The sequence below is a fragment of the Meles meles genome, chromosome 19 (genome assembly GCF_922984935.1).
Source record: "Meles meles chromosome 19, mMelMel3.1 paternal haplotype, whole genome shotgun sequence".
NCBI classification, from domain to species: domain Eukaryota; kingdom Metazoa; phylum Chordata; class Mammalia; order Carnivora; family Mustelidae; genus Meles; species Meles meles.
This window is the reverse complement of record NC_060084.1, coordinates 13,614,718-13,629,207: the sequence shown is the minus strand read 5'-3', so window position 1 is coordinate 13,629,207 and position 14,490 is coordinate 13,614,718. Positions and strand designations below refer to the sequence as shown.

Genomic DNA, 14,490 nt, shown 5'->3' with positions numbered 1-14,490 from the left:
TATAAACATATAATGTATTTTTATCCCCAGGGATACAGGTCTGTGAATCGCCAGGTTTACACACTTCACAGCACTCACGATAGCACATACCCTCCCCACTGTCCATAACCCCCTCCCCCTCTCCCAATCCCACCTCCCCCCAGCAACCCCCAGTTTGTTTTGTGAGATTAAGAGTCATTTGTGGTTTGTCTCCCTCCCAATCCCATCTTGTTTCATTTATTCTTCTCCTATCCCCCTAACCCCCCATGAGGGCACGTTTTGCATGGAGCACTGGGTGTTGTGCAAAAACAATGAATACTGTTACGCTGAAAAATAAATAAATTTTTTAAAAAATCTAAAAAAAAACCTTGAGATTAAAATAGCTGAAAACTTTATTTTTAATATTCAGTGTTAATGATCTGTATTATGTTATGAAAACAATCCAGGGTCATGAGAGATCACAAGCTGCCTTTGAAGGCCTACTCTGGAGAGCGCTGTCAGGGAAGGCAGCAAAGGGGAAGCCTCCAATAAGCCCTTCTACTCTAGTAAAATGAACTGTTCTGTTTAGTCAGTTGAATAACGCACTGAAGAAGTTCATGAATTTTATTTCTCTGGAAAAGCTTGTATTTAAGAAAATTATAACATACTTTAGGAATGTGAAATCCAAATGAATGACTTGCAACAAAAACAAGGAACCTGGAATGCTGGTAAAAACCCATTTTTCTCTCAGCCTGACTGAGAGGAGGAACACACACACTACCGGCATCTGCCTTCGTGTATCGGGAGTCCCACCTCCCACCTTGAAGGGAGGCAGCTCCTGGGACCCAGGCAGTCATGGCGGCTTTCTTCTAGGAGAATCAGACTGTAGCTACTCATTTAGAATTCAGTCATACAGCTGCTTCAAAATCATTCCCTAGGGACCAAATACGGGGAGCAGAGACGGGTTTCTTTCGGTGACTTTAGTCATGCCAGACAAGAGTATTTCTGCTGTAGCGCTGGGCCTGCTACCCCGGACGTGTAGGTCTCCTCTCTCCTGAATTTCTCTGGCTCCTTAGTTCTGTATCATCATGATCCTACCATCACCGCGGCAGTGTACGCAGACTCTGGATGTTGCTCTTTGCTGCAAAATGTGATTTCTTTCTTTCTTTCTTTCTTTTTTTTCCAAGTTCTCAGCCAACAAAGACTTTTCGATAGAAAACTGAGATGATCATCGAGCTCTGCACTGGTACTGGTGGGACTTTTTTTTTTTCCTCTAAGATTTTGTTTATTTATTTGTCAGAGAGAGAGCAACAGAGAGCACAAGCAGGGCAAGAGGCAGAGGGAGAAGCAGACTCCCCGCTGAGCTCGATCCCAGGACCTTGGAATCATGACCTGAGCTGAAGGCAGATGCCCAACCACTGAGCCACCCAGGTGTCCTGACGGGACCATTTGCAAAATCAATTATGTGAAAACCACTGTTGTCTAACATGTCATTTGAAAAGACACCTTTTCTTGAGAGAAACAGGGATGTGGATTGCCCACAGAGAAGAGGGTCTCAGAGTGTTCCTGACCACAGGTACTCGGGCGCATCGCTGCGACGGCTGTGCTGCGCTTGGCTCTCCTTGCAGAGCCTCTGCTCCCGGTAGCTCCGCAGGGCCAGCACCACGCCAGCCCCGTACAGCAGCACCAGGAGGCAGGCGAAGGTGGCTGCCGCCCCGTCCGTGCCTGCCAGCTGGCAGTTCATCCAGGTGAGACCCTTGCGGGTATAGAGCCTCTCTCGTGCTCTGCAAGTGTCCGTGGAATTGATCTGCAAGGCCACGTGGAGGTAAATGCCGGTGCCCACGCCGTAGCTCACTGCTGCCAGGAGGCTGAAGGCGGCCTCTAGGAGGAGCCACTTCCCCGACAGTTCCTCCAGACTTTTGGCTCCTTGGAGTAAAACACTCATAGTGAGGACACCCAGCCCCAGAGAAACAGCCACGCCCCCATAGATCAGGGGTGCCCGGAGCACTGTGTACTTCTGGTCCAGCTGCCGAACCTGCTCCAGCTCGGTGCCCTCGAATGGTGAGTAGAAGTTGTTCCCAAAGCCGCCACCGCTGGTGAAGGTGGCAGTGAATCCAGCAAGGACAAAGTAGGAGGACACGACACACATGAGAACCATGCCATTCAGTATCACTTCCACTATCTGTACCACACCTAGGAGGAGAGAGATTTGGGATTTAACACCGACATCACTCGCCTGGAAAAGTCTAGGTTAGACTCGAGAAGTACCGCTGGTGTCCTGCTTTTAAGGACACGATCTGATTCAATACTAACATCGTTGGTTTTTGTTTTTTAAACTGATGTGTGTACGTATGGATGGATGGATTTTTAAGTAGGCGCCATGCTCCATATGGGGCTTGAACTCACGAACACTGAGATCAAGAGCTGTATACCCTACCAACTAAGCCAGCCAGGAACCCCACTTTTTTCCCCTTAATATTCACATGTTCAAAAACCAAAATGCCACTCTGGAAAAAATTTTGTCAAGTTTCTTAAGAAAAAAAAAAAAAATATATATATATATATATATACACACACACACACACCAAGTGATCCGAAGACCGGACTCCTGGAGCATTTATCCTAAAGAAAGAAATACTGAACGTCTACACAAAACTGTGCACATGAAAGCTCACAGGAGCTTTATCTGTCATTGCCTCGTATCAGAAACCTAGATGTCTTTCCACAGGCGAAGGGTCAGCAGTCAGATGCATCCATACCACGGGAAACTCCACTCAGCGGTCCAAGGGAAGGAGGTGCGGAGATACAGGACCGCTCAGACGGCTCTCCAGGAAATGATGATGAGCAGAAGAAAGCCAGTGTTAAAGGTTATATGCTGTGTGATTCCTGTTATGTAAGTCTCAAAGGACACAATTTGGAGAGTGAGCACAGACCTATGCTTGTTGGCGGATGGGGAGATGTGGGGGAGCCGTAGCAATGTCCGAGCACGGGAGAGTTCTGTCACTGATCATGGTGGTGGTGGTGACGTGAAGATATGTGTGACCGAACGGCACAGAAGTGTGCACACACACACACACAAGTGCAGTACAGCTGGTGAAATCCACAGCTCTCCAACGTCAGTGTCCTGCTGCCGGCGCCTCGTTCCGGTGACGCAGGACAGGAGCCCCAGGGAACATGGGGTGGAGGGGCATCTGTTACCATTTCCTGAATCTACAGTTAAAATTTTTAAGTTTTTTTTTTTAAACTAAACAATGACATAAAAAGGAATACACTGGGGAAAATCACTCCTGTCCCTGTCCATCCTGTTCTCTGCCCCCACCCACTTTCATTATGTCCTAATATAACTTTCCAGTGTTCCTTCATGCATATAAAAGCAGACTCAAATCTGCATTTCACTCCCCCCTTCCCTGCTCCCCCCCCCCCCCACCAGGAAGCATACCCCACACGCTGTTCTGAGTCTTATTCATTTACTATTCTAGGAGGTGTTTTCAGATCTGCTCCCACGGCGTCCACAAACTTCGTTATGTGGGCTCCGATGCCACTGTGGGGACAGACCGGTCTGTTCAGCTGACCGACACGTGGGCTGTTCACTTGGGGGTTTCTTATACATTTAAGGAAACGAGAGGTGACTGGACACTGAGTATCTTCTCGTCCAAGGTCAGCTTTCATTCATCACTAACAGAGGCCCTGCCCTCTGCTTAGGTGTACTTCGGGAGGAATGTCACCTGGCATGCTCCAGGGTTCAGAGAATAGAACTCAGAGAGAAGCATAGGAACCTAGAGTGGGAACGCCAGGCTCCCGGCCCTACGCGCCGCTGCAGGGGATGTTGCCCTGACGAGAAGCCCCACACACTTCATCCTACAAGGGAAAGTGGTGGCTGCCTGTCTTATCCCGCAGGGCTGGGCTGAGGCCCCGATGAAAGCAAGTACGTGTAAATATTTGTAAAGTCATAAAATGTGAATGCAAACGGAGAGTGATGCTACTCAGTAACGTTTAGACAATGGAAGGGGCTTAGTGAGAGATTTAAAAAATGAGACAAATTATGAGAAGTGTGGTTTCCCAGAAATCGGGAAGCCTTGCTAGTACACTGGGGAGTACCATAACGTTTAAAAACTGGGCAGCAAAATACCAGTCTCTCTAACAGACTGAGGCACCATCTCCTGGGCCGGGTGGTCCTAACTCCTGCTGGGCCCACACGAATTCCTGGGACGTCCGCGGGACACAGCAGCCAAAGACTCTGACAGTCGACAAGCTACATTCCTCTAATTTAGATCTGAAAATAACATCAGATCAGAACTGCCCACTCACCACCCAGGCGCTGTAAGGGACTGGCCACTTGCACCCCAGAGCAAAACTTGTGAATTGGCCCAAACATCGCTCTACTTCAGGGGGAGCACTTTTCCCCTGCATCCAATACCCTTCTCTGCCTTGGTTTTCCTTCTGCACGCAGGTTAACTTCTCACCCCTGAAGGGAGACAGGAATACTGTCCTGCTACAAGGTGGAGAAACCTGAACGCTTCCTCCGGGGGCAGATTCGGCCAAAACAGTGCAGTCGTGATCCATGCATGTATCTGCTGGGCTGAAATGAAATAAATCTAGATCTTGTCCTATCCCCCTGGATAGGACAGTTGAGAGGAATAATGGTCTGATGCTGGGTCCAGTGCTATTGGGTCTGCTGAAGGAATATGGCCGCTGAGTATCAGTGAGTGAGGCCAGCAGGCCTGGCCTGGCTTAGCTACTAATATCAAACAGGCTCATGTATTTTCTTCTTCTTCTTTTTTTTTTTTTTTAAGATTTTGTTTATTTATTTGAGAGAGAGCATGAGCAGGAGGAGGGGCAAAGGGAGAGGGAAAGGGAGACACACCCCCCCCCCCCCCCCCACTGAGCAGGGACTCAATCCCAGGCCCCTGAGATGGTGAGATGAACTGAAGGCAGATATCTAATCAGCGGAGCCGCCCAGGCACCCCCAGGCTCACGTACTTCTAAACTTGCTGTGAGCGCAGACTCGCAGCTCTCAGAAGAGAACAAGGGTGATTGCCAGAGCCGGCAGTTCAGTTTGATGGTTGGATGGGACAAGTCTCTGGAAAGAGAGCAGAGCGAGGGCTCTAGAGAGGGAAGTGGAGACCAAAACAGACACGAGATTTTGGTTATATATGGGGTCTTTTTGGGTGAGGCTGGTTTTGTGGCTGATCACGTAATATCCTGCTTAATTAGACATCTACTTCTGTGTTTGCACTGTAAATGTGAAAAAGGAGGGAAGCAAATCAAGTTTTTTATTTCTCTAAAATAACACAGAAACGTGCAGTCAAGCTATGCTAAAATGGAAAATAAAATCTCCTTCTCGCCGGAAGCCAATACTCTTCATGCTTTCTTCTGTATTCTTCAAGAAATTGTCTAATCATAGATAAGCATTTATTTCACTTTCTAAACCCAAATGGAGCTCACCTTTTAACTATGACAAGTTGCCTGTGTTTAAGGGTATACCGTTAAAAATGTGTTGTAAAGAGAAGCATCACCTCCAAGTTAAAATTTTTCTTTGGACTCTTACTGGATTTACATAAAGCCAAGACCATATTCACTTGTACCCAGAATATGTTGTAATGTTCCCAAAGTCACAACTTAACATGCAGTAAGAAGCTGTCTGGCCAAAAGTTGCATTCTTCCGTTGGGAAAGATTTTACATTCTTTTATCCTGGAAGGATCCTGAATTCCAGATGTTGGGTTTAATTCTTCGTACAATGGTACATTTACAAGAGGTACAAAACACTTATTGAGTTTTCAAGGCCGTTGAAAGGGACTTGTTAGAATAGCTTCTTTGCAGCCCAGTGAATGAATCTGACTCCTCTTTGCTCGGCCCACGCCTACCTCCAACTTACAGGCGGAGTCTCCCCAGCTTCCCTACACCCTGCCTGCAGAGCATCAAGGAAGTGAAGGATCCAAGCCCTCAGTGTGGAAAAACTTTGGGGCTCATCTGCTTAAGACAGCTGTGTTTAGAAAAGTTCAAGCCGGAATGTTGTCTCCGGTGTATAGGGCTTTCCACCAACTTGGAAGATAAGGTGCTTCAGATTCACCCGGTTATTTCCCCTGAGCTGATCAAAAGCGCATTTTGCTGCAGCCCGTGCCTTTTCCTCGTGAGTCCTGACTTCCAGTTTTGGTCTGTTTCAATAACTTTGACTCGCTCACCAACAGAGGACTTGAGAACTTATAACCTCAGAGAACGCTGCTCCGTGTAACCTGGAGCTTCCCTCAGGACACCGATGTTGGCCCCACCCTCTTCAAGGCAGGCAAGTCCCATGGCCAAGTATGCCGTGAAAGACAGTGGTTCGGAGCAAATTCCACCGCTGACATTTGGCGGGATGGCTTAAAAGGCCTAAAACTCCAACATCTCTGCAGGCTTCTCTTTGAGCTTCCTGACCTGCCGGTAACCTCGGAATGCCAGCACAGCCCCCAGAGCAAAGAGCCCGATGCTCAGGACAGCGAAGACCGCAGCTCCGATATCCCCCCCGTGGAAAGTGCAGCTGAAGCCGCTGTACCCTTTGCTCTGGTACAATGCCTCCCTCTCTCTGCACACCGGGGACGCATAGGCAGCCGAGAGCTGGTGGCAGTAGAAGTACAGAGCGGGGATGTAGGCCCCCGCGATGAGCACGTCCAACAAGCCTTCAATCAGCAGCCACGGGGGGCAGTGCCACGGGACCCGCAGGACGCCCAGGAGGACAAGGAGGCAGCAGAAGGCCATGAGGGCTCCGCTGTAGGCCATGGCCACAGTGACCGTGGGCAGCTTCAGCTGGTAGAACTGGACGTCCAGCTGCTGTGCTTTCTCCCCGTCGGCGCCCTCGAAACCACTGTAAGCGCCTCCGAACTGGTAGTAGTAAATGCCCCCCAGGCTGGTGATGCCCGTGTAGCCCCCTGTGGAACTGTAAGACACAGAGCTGCAGGCCAGGATCAACAAGTTCAGGAGCACCTCCAGCATCTGGCAGCAGGCTGCAAAAGAAGGGTGTGTTACCATTTTGAGAGCTGCGATTTCGTATTCGGAGACGTCCGCCTCGATGCTCCTCTTCCCTGTGGTAGCTCCCGCCGCCGCTGCAGCGGGCTCTGGGTTCCGTCCCGGGAGGCCCGAGCTGCCCCAGCTGCATGAGGGGCATGAGTTGGGAGCGGGGAACTGTGGGATCTGGAAATGCTGTCGGAGGTGCTCAGAGCTAAAAATAAGAGTAACTCTCAAGGGAGCCTCCCCCTGCCGGGGTGCAGGAAGATAGCGGGAGAAACCAGGCCAGCTCCCAACCGGAAAGAAAGGCCTCCTCCTTGGAAGGGGAGAACATTCTCTGCCCCAGCCCTTCCCTGCCAAAGAGACTCAGAAAGACCCATCTCCTCTTTAGATACGTTTTGTGTCTTGCTTCAGTTGGAAAGAGGAAACTTCTCCAAGTTTGAAGGAAATAACATAGAGCTTAAAAAATACAATGAAGTCGGAAAAAAGCATGGAAGCCATACATCAAAATGTTAACCGTGGTTCACGTATGTTGGAAAGAGGAAAGATTAAGTTAATTAAACCCACAAGGTTTATTGAATTAAAGAAACAGGGCGCCTGGGTGGCTCAGTGGTTTAAGCCTCTGCCTTCAGCTCAGGTCATGATCTCAGGGTCCTGGGATCGAGTCCCGCATCGGGCTCTCTGCTTGGCGGGGAGCCTGCTTCCTCCCTCTTTCTCTGCCTGCCTCTCTGCCTACTTGTGATCTCTTTCTGTCAAATAAATAAATAAAATCTTTAAAAAAAAAAATAAAGAAACATAATGGGCTTCCCTGTTCTTAGATTTCAACTCAGTAAGTCTGTTTTACAATTTAACTTTGTTTTCTTTGGTTTCCCTCAAGAGCAAATCTGGGCTGTGATTCTTTTCACAGGGCTAGGTTCTCTGGGGGGACCCTTGGCTTCTCTGTCTTGGACAAGGAAAGAGCTCCAGCTTTTCTGCCCAAACCGGCTGCTTTCCTTAAAATCAACTTCATTGAGAGATAACGGATACGGAACAAAACGACCCAGGTTAAGTGTACAGCTTGTTGAATTTTGACAAACACAAATGCCAGGTCTTCCGAAGCAAGATACAGAATATCTTCATCTGCCCAGAAAGTTTCCCCAAGAGACTGCTTGTGGTCAATGCCTCACCCTCCTCCTCAGACAATCACGGGTCTGCTTTCTGCCATTAGGAACGAGGTTGGCCTTTCTAGAATTTCATGTAAATGGAATCATACAGTTATGTACTCTTTTGTGTGTGGCTTCTTTTTCCTCAGGATTCTATAAAGCTAGGTGTTCTGAGCTGGAAATTGTATATGCTGGCACAGTCCTGGTAGGTCAGTTGACTACGAGCAGACGGTCAGCAGCTCCCTGGTGGGTGTTTAGAGAATGGGATTTTGTGCCTGGGTCCAGCTGGTTTATGTACGAAGTCATGGTACATCTATCTACACACTCTCCAATGGGAATGACAGACTGTCAAGTATTGTCTTTATGCTCTTCACTTTCCTCCAAGATGCAGACAGCCTTACTGTTGTCTTTAATTATAAAAATACTATATACTGATGGGAAAAAATAAAGACAAAAACATATAATGTCACAATTACCTAAAATCCAACGATTTAAAAATACCATTATTTTTTCTTCTGGACTTTTATCATACATTCATCATTTTTTCTGTTATTTGCTTTTAGGTGAAGAACAGGGTCCTATTCTAGCCACTATTATATAACCTATTTTTTCACTTAAGAACACAGGAGGAACATTTTTTTCTATCTCAGCAAATATAAATCTACTTCATATTTTTAGAAGGTGTATAGAATACCACAATGAATTTAAAAAATTCCAGTGCAAAGGACATTTAGAGTTTTCCTAATGTCTTGCTGTATGGGGAGGGCAGAGCCCCTACAACCCCTTGTTCCTGTTGTAGCTTTAACAGAACCAGGAAAGAATACGCAGGGCTGGGGGGAGATGTGTAATTCAGACTACAAGCTGAACGCAAACATCATGGTGTGAACATTGCCAGTCGAAGGGGAGAGAGAAAGAACAAAGGAAAAAAAGAAACTGCTCCAAACAAATCAGGGAGCCAAAGAGGGAGCAGGAAATACACCTTTTTAAAAAAAAAAAAATTATTTATTTGACAGAGAGAGAGAGAGATCACAAGGAGGTAGAACAGCAGGCAGAGAGAGAGGAGGAAGCAGGCTCCCTGCTGAGTGGAGAGCCCGATGTGGTGCTCGATCCCAGGACCCTGAGACCATGACCTGAGCCGAAGGCAGAGGCTTAACCCACTGAGCCACCCAGGCGCCCCGGGAATACACTTTCTTCCCAGGGAACTTGCAACTTTGCAGCCGTCCCTCCAAATAATAAATGAGCACAACCTGCACGTGCGTAGGATCCCCTGGTGATCTGACACACACGGGGACAGCTGAACTTGCTTTTTATCTGATCTTAAGCCTCAGCCCCTAAAGATTTTAGTATCTGAGGGGACTTGCTCGTAAGTGAATGTGGGATCCCCTGACTGTCCCACTGAACTGGCAAAGCATGACTTCGTGGTCTCCCTAGGAAGTCAGAGGGGGCCACAGCAGCCTCCCACTTCCACCAGTTCGCTGAGGGAGGAGATGAGTTCACTGATAAGGAAAAGCAGTCACAAAAGTCCTACTCTTAAGATAGGGGTGGAAATCTTCGGGTGCCCTTTATCCAGGCCTGCACTGCCTGCTGGAAACAAGTTCCTGGTGTTCAATGGCTGTTTCTCTCGACACAACACCAAGAATTATGTACTGATGTGGGCTTCTGCATATCCAGAGATCTTTATAGGCCCTCCACGGTTCTGACTTCTAAACCAGTCTTCCACTGTCTTGACTCAGAAACGATCTCTAGGTCCAAAGCCAAACAGCCGGAAGCAATCAAAGCTAAATCAAGGTGTGTTTTGGTCAGGAGGCTCACATCCTGCCCTCTCCTCTTGGTAAAATAATCACAGAGGAAAACATACTTCTACTGAGAAACCTGTTAACCCAGTCTCTGGCTTATTCCTATTATTTTTATCATCAAGGGGGAAAAAAAAAAGGAAAAGAAAGGTCAAGCAAGTAAACCATTTCAGGCCTTAGAGTTAGGCTCTGAGTTTCCACCGCAACTCTTTCACATAACAGCTGTGCGGCTTTGTTATCTTGCTATACCTCTCGAGTTGCAGGAATTATTGAGCAAATTAGAAGCAACGAGGTTGTGCCAATACATGTAAACCAGAGTGTAGATTCTTATACCTGGATTGCCTAGAGTTCTTTAACGGAAGTTCCAGAAAACCCCATAATCATGTGCATTATTGGAATCATCCTAAGATACACTTTCAGGTACAAGTTCCTTGATTTCTCTCCCTTAGGCTGAGAAGTTTTCCCCCTTAGTCATAGGCAGCCTAGAAGAATCTCTCACCAAATCACGTGAGCTACAAGGGCTCACCGTGGCAAACCAGATTTTCCTCATTACTGGCAAGGCCAGGACGAATGCTTGGGTGGGAACTCAGGGCACCACACTTGGAGCCGACACATATTATTTACATATTCTGCAAACTGCATGTTCTATAACTTTTTTCTTTCCCGTTTGTTCTCAGTAAAACAGGGTAGAACAGAAATTACTCACAGAGCTGATATCTAATAAGGTAAGTACTGTTTCACGACGTGTGTGTATGTGTGTGAACCTGGACCTTCAAGGAAGATCTATTTCTTCCTATGGATCTCGGTCAACAAATTTTAAAAGACAACCTGTGGCATGAACTGCTACCAGGCTGCCCCCTCCAGGTGGCTTTCTGTCTCTAACCCAGCCCTCCCACAGCTGGCAGCTCACAGCTGGTTCTCCCTGCGATGCCACCTGCCACCTGCCACCCACAAGCATGACTGCTTGCCTGGCCGCCAGACATTTGAAGAGAAGCACTAGAAATCTCGCTGTACCTTTCGGATGTGCCTACCTTCTTGGGGGGTTGGGGGAAATGAAAACCTCATGCAGTTGTATAAATGAAAATGTTAGGAACCCCAAAGGGAAGTCTGCTTGAATTTCCACTTCACCAGCTCAGACCCTGTCCAGAAACCATCAGCAAACAGTAAATGGTTACAATGCCTCCCAAATGGCTTACCTCTCCCAGTGCACAAGTATTTGCATTTATGGCATTCCAGGAGTCCTTCAGCCTCTGACTGGTAATATTCCACTCCCTCTAGTCCAGACCTGGGGTTCGAGGGCAGGTATCTCCCTGCAGTGGGTTCACTGTAACTGAAAACATACATGGTCCTTAGGGGCTTCAAACTCAACAGCTTGTTCAATATTAGAACCCTGAACATCTCACGCTGGCATTAAAGAGATGTGCAGAACAGAAACAGATTTTGCTGCAGCATTTCATATTCCAGAGAATTCTCTGGTTTAGGGGCCCCACAGGGTATCCAAACACTTGGCCCAACACCGCTAAGCCACCATGCCACACATCCTTATAATTCTGAGCACTGATTGGATGCTGGTTTGCCCACCTGCAGGAGCTATCTAACCAGGTAGCTGGGAGCCACCTTTGTGAGCCTAACTTTCCAGTTCAGCATGGACCAGGCCTTCTTTAAAGCTAATTTATGTTCACAAGACTCTGATGCCCAAGCTGGCATTCTCTTCCTTCTCTTGTTACTTTGCGAAGAAAGGGCTGAACTCACAATAATTCTCTAGGCATATGGGTAATACAGATAACTTTGTGTATCTTCCTGTCTCTCCTTTACCTCTGCTAGTTCTGGCACTTTCTTTCCTTTCCCCCCCTTATCCAGCATATCCCGAGCTTTCTACCTGCTGGGCGCCAGGGATCCTTCCAGTGTTCTCACTATGGATCTCTGGGGTTTGAAATCCTTAAACTCTCATGGCTTTGGATAAAGTCCAGACTTTCAGCACAGCACAGAAGGCCCTTGCTCATCTCTCTTCACTCACAACCTCACACTCAAAGACCCAACCATAGTGAACTGCTCCTCTCCCCTGGCCCCCAAAAAGCTGACCTGCACTCCCGTGCTGTAGGTCACTGTGGAAGCTAGCTCTCTGCTTGGAACCCCTTTCATTTCCTCTCCCAGTCTTACCATTCTTGATCCTTTTCTTTCTTCTTTTCTCGATTTTATTTATTTATTTGAAAAAGAACACTAGCGGGGGAGGGGCAGAGGAAGGGGGAGAAGCAGGCTCCCTGCTGAGCAGGAAGCCTGTGTCAGTCTCTATCCCAGGATCCTGGGATCATGACCTGAGCCAAGGCAGAAGCTTAACCTTAACTACTGAGCCACCCAAGGCCTCTCATTCTTGCTCCTTTTCCAGTACTCAGCTCCAAGGTCAATGTCCTCCAGGAAACCTTCCAGATCTCAGGCAGGGGATCTGTTCTCTCCAAATCTGTTTCCCCTGCAGTGGCAGATTTACCTGTCAGTCTCCTACCAGACTGTGGACACTGTCATTAGATCTCACCCGTTAAGTACTGGAGCCCTGGCCCCTCCCATTAAACCAAAGTTTATTGTGCGGAAGAAAGACGGAAATAAATTGTCTTTTGGTTTCAAACCACCAACTGGCTATGAGCCAAAAAAGCAAAGTAATCCCTTCATTCACCTTGAGCGTGGAGGCGGGGGGCGGGGGGGCAGGGGGTCGTGGTGAGGGACAAGGATACTGATTTTTTTTTTTAAAGATTTTATTTATTTATTTGACAGACAGAGATCACAAGTAGGCAGAGAGGCAGGCAGAGAGAGAGGAGGAAACAGGCCCCCCACAGAGCAGAAAGCCCGAAGGATACTGATTTAAAAAGAAACCCAAAATGAAGCTCGGGAGCTACCAATGCAATGTGGCTTTGGTCAGGAACGCGCAACAGCTTGTGCCTCAGACTGTATCTGGGTATAACCTTTGTACGAGTTTGGCTAGTTGGTTTTAGATAATGTAACATAAGCTCAGGATAACAGCTTTCCCGCTATGTGGACACAACTGGGAAGGGGACTGAGTTTAAACCTCCAAATCCTACAGCAGAGAGGAGCCTGACTCTTCCTTAGAGAAAAGAGCAGGTGTCCAAAACCAGAAGGCAGTGGTCACTCCAGTACCTACCTGTCTCCTTGTTGGCCTGGCACATAACCTGGGAATTCAGTAATATCTGCGGAGCTGGATGGAATGTCCGATGGAAAAAAGACCAACTCCTGACGGGGGTGTGGAGTCTAGGGCTGACTGCCTCCTCTCCTCCCTTCCACTCCCTCTCCCAGCTCCCTAAGTCTTCCAGAATAGCATGAGGCTTTCACCTCACAAGACCTTACCAGAATCGTCTGTGCTCTAAAAGGCAGGGACAGCCCAGTTTGTTCATTCAGGGAGGTGGGATCTGAAACAATCAGGGGATTGCAGGAGGCTGTCCAGAAGACTTCACTGACAATGGTGGGCAATCTCTGCCCTTCACTGGGGGAGTTTTAGGTAGATTCAGTTCTTTGGGTATAAGATTCAGTTCTATAGATTCAGACTGCTCCAGCAGTCTGTTTTGAAATGCATATACCCCTACAAGAGGTTACAGATTAAACTATTAACCCTTCACTGGGCTGACCTTATCAGACCCTGACGGGACTTTGGAAGGCTGGCTTTGGAACACAGGACAAGGGTCCGAAGCTCCACGGGGCGGTCCTGTGGGCCCGTCTCGAGGGTGGGGTGAGGTCAGGGAGGAGCCTCAGGTTAACCCCACCTACCTACCCTCCTTCCCACTCTTTCCCTTTCCGCTCCTGAAGTTTTCTCTTCCTCCTCATCTGGTCCCCGGCCCTGCCACTGCCAACAGGGGTGGCTTCTGCTTTGTTAATCGGGTTCGGATCAAGAAGTGGGGCACTGTAAGGTTTTCCTTTCCTCCCAGGTGTCCTCTAAGACCACAAAGGGGGGGGGGGGATGGTACGTTCTTCCTTGAAGCCGCCTTCCTAGACCATGGAGTCGGGCGCTGGAGCACCGCAGCGTTGGGGAGAGGGAGGCGTCTCAGACCCAGGCTTTCCGGGGCCCCAGGTCGCAGGACGCCCCGCAGCGCCACCTCACCTTGCCGGGCCACTGGTCCAGAAGCGCTCCTTCCTCTGGGGCAGTAGCTCCGGGGTTTCCCAAGGTGCGGGCCAGGGGGGCGGGGCTGCGTCCCAGGTCGGCCTCCGGGGTCTGTCCCGCGTCCGACTTTGATGGGACTTTTCCCAGACTCTTTGTTCACCGGCGCGAAGGTCCCCGACCCGGTGTCTGTCCTGGCGAGGGTCTCGGTGCCTCCTCCTGTCCCGGTCCCCGTCCCTGCGTTCGCCCCCGTTTCTCTCCCTCCTCCGGTCCCCGGGTCGGTCCCGGTGTCGCTCGGGGTGGCGGTCTCGGTCCGGGCGGGGATGCCGGTCTGGGTCCCGCTCTCTCGGCCGGGCCCGGGGCTCCCGAGCCCCCGACGTACCTTCCATGGCCAGTTTCCGTGTCCCCGCCCCGGAGCGACCCGAGGGCAACAATCCACCACCAGTTTCACTGGCAGGTGGCCAAGCACCGGGGCGGGGGGCGGGGCGGGGGCGGGAAAGGGAGCGGGAGCGGGGC

General features: G+C 49.1%; 1 protein-coding gene across 2 annotated transcripts; it reads right to left on the bottom strand.

The window, feature by feature from the left end:
* Window positions 1-353: 353 nt before the first annotated feature.
* On the bottom strand, window positions 354-14,441 carry MARVELD3 (MARVEL domain containing 3). 2 transcript variants are annotated; one of them, XM_045986973.1, is made up of 3 exons: window positions 13,978-14,436; window positions 11,072-11,205; window positions 354-2,151 (listed from the first exon to the last, which is right to left on the bottom strand). In XM_045986973.1, the coding sequence occupies exons 1-3, from the start codon at window positions 14,361-14,363 to the stop codon at window positions 1,514-1,516; spliced, it is 1,158 nt and encodes a 385-aa protein (XP_045842929.1). In that variant the 5' UTR covers window positions 14,364-14,436; the 3' UTR covers window positions 354-1,513. The 2 variants fall into 2 exon arrangements, with proteins under 2 accessions (XP_045842929.1, XP_045842931.1); XM_045986975.1 differs by lacking the exon at window positions 354-2,151 and adding an exon at window positions 4,818-6,939 and having other exon boundaries at window positions 13,978-14,441.
* Between the last annotated feature and the right edge of the window lie 49 nt (window positions 14,442-14,490).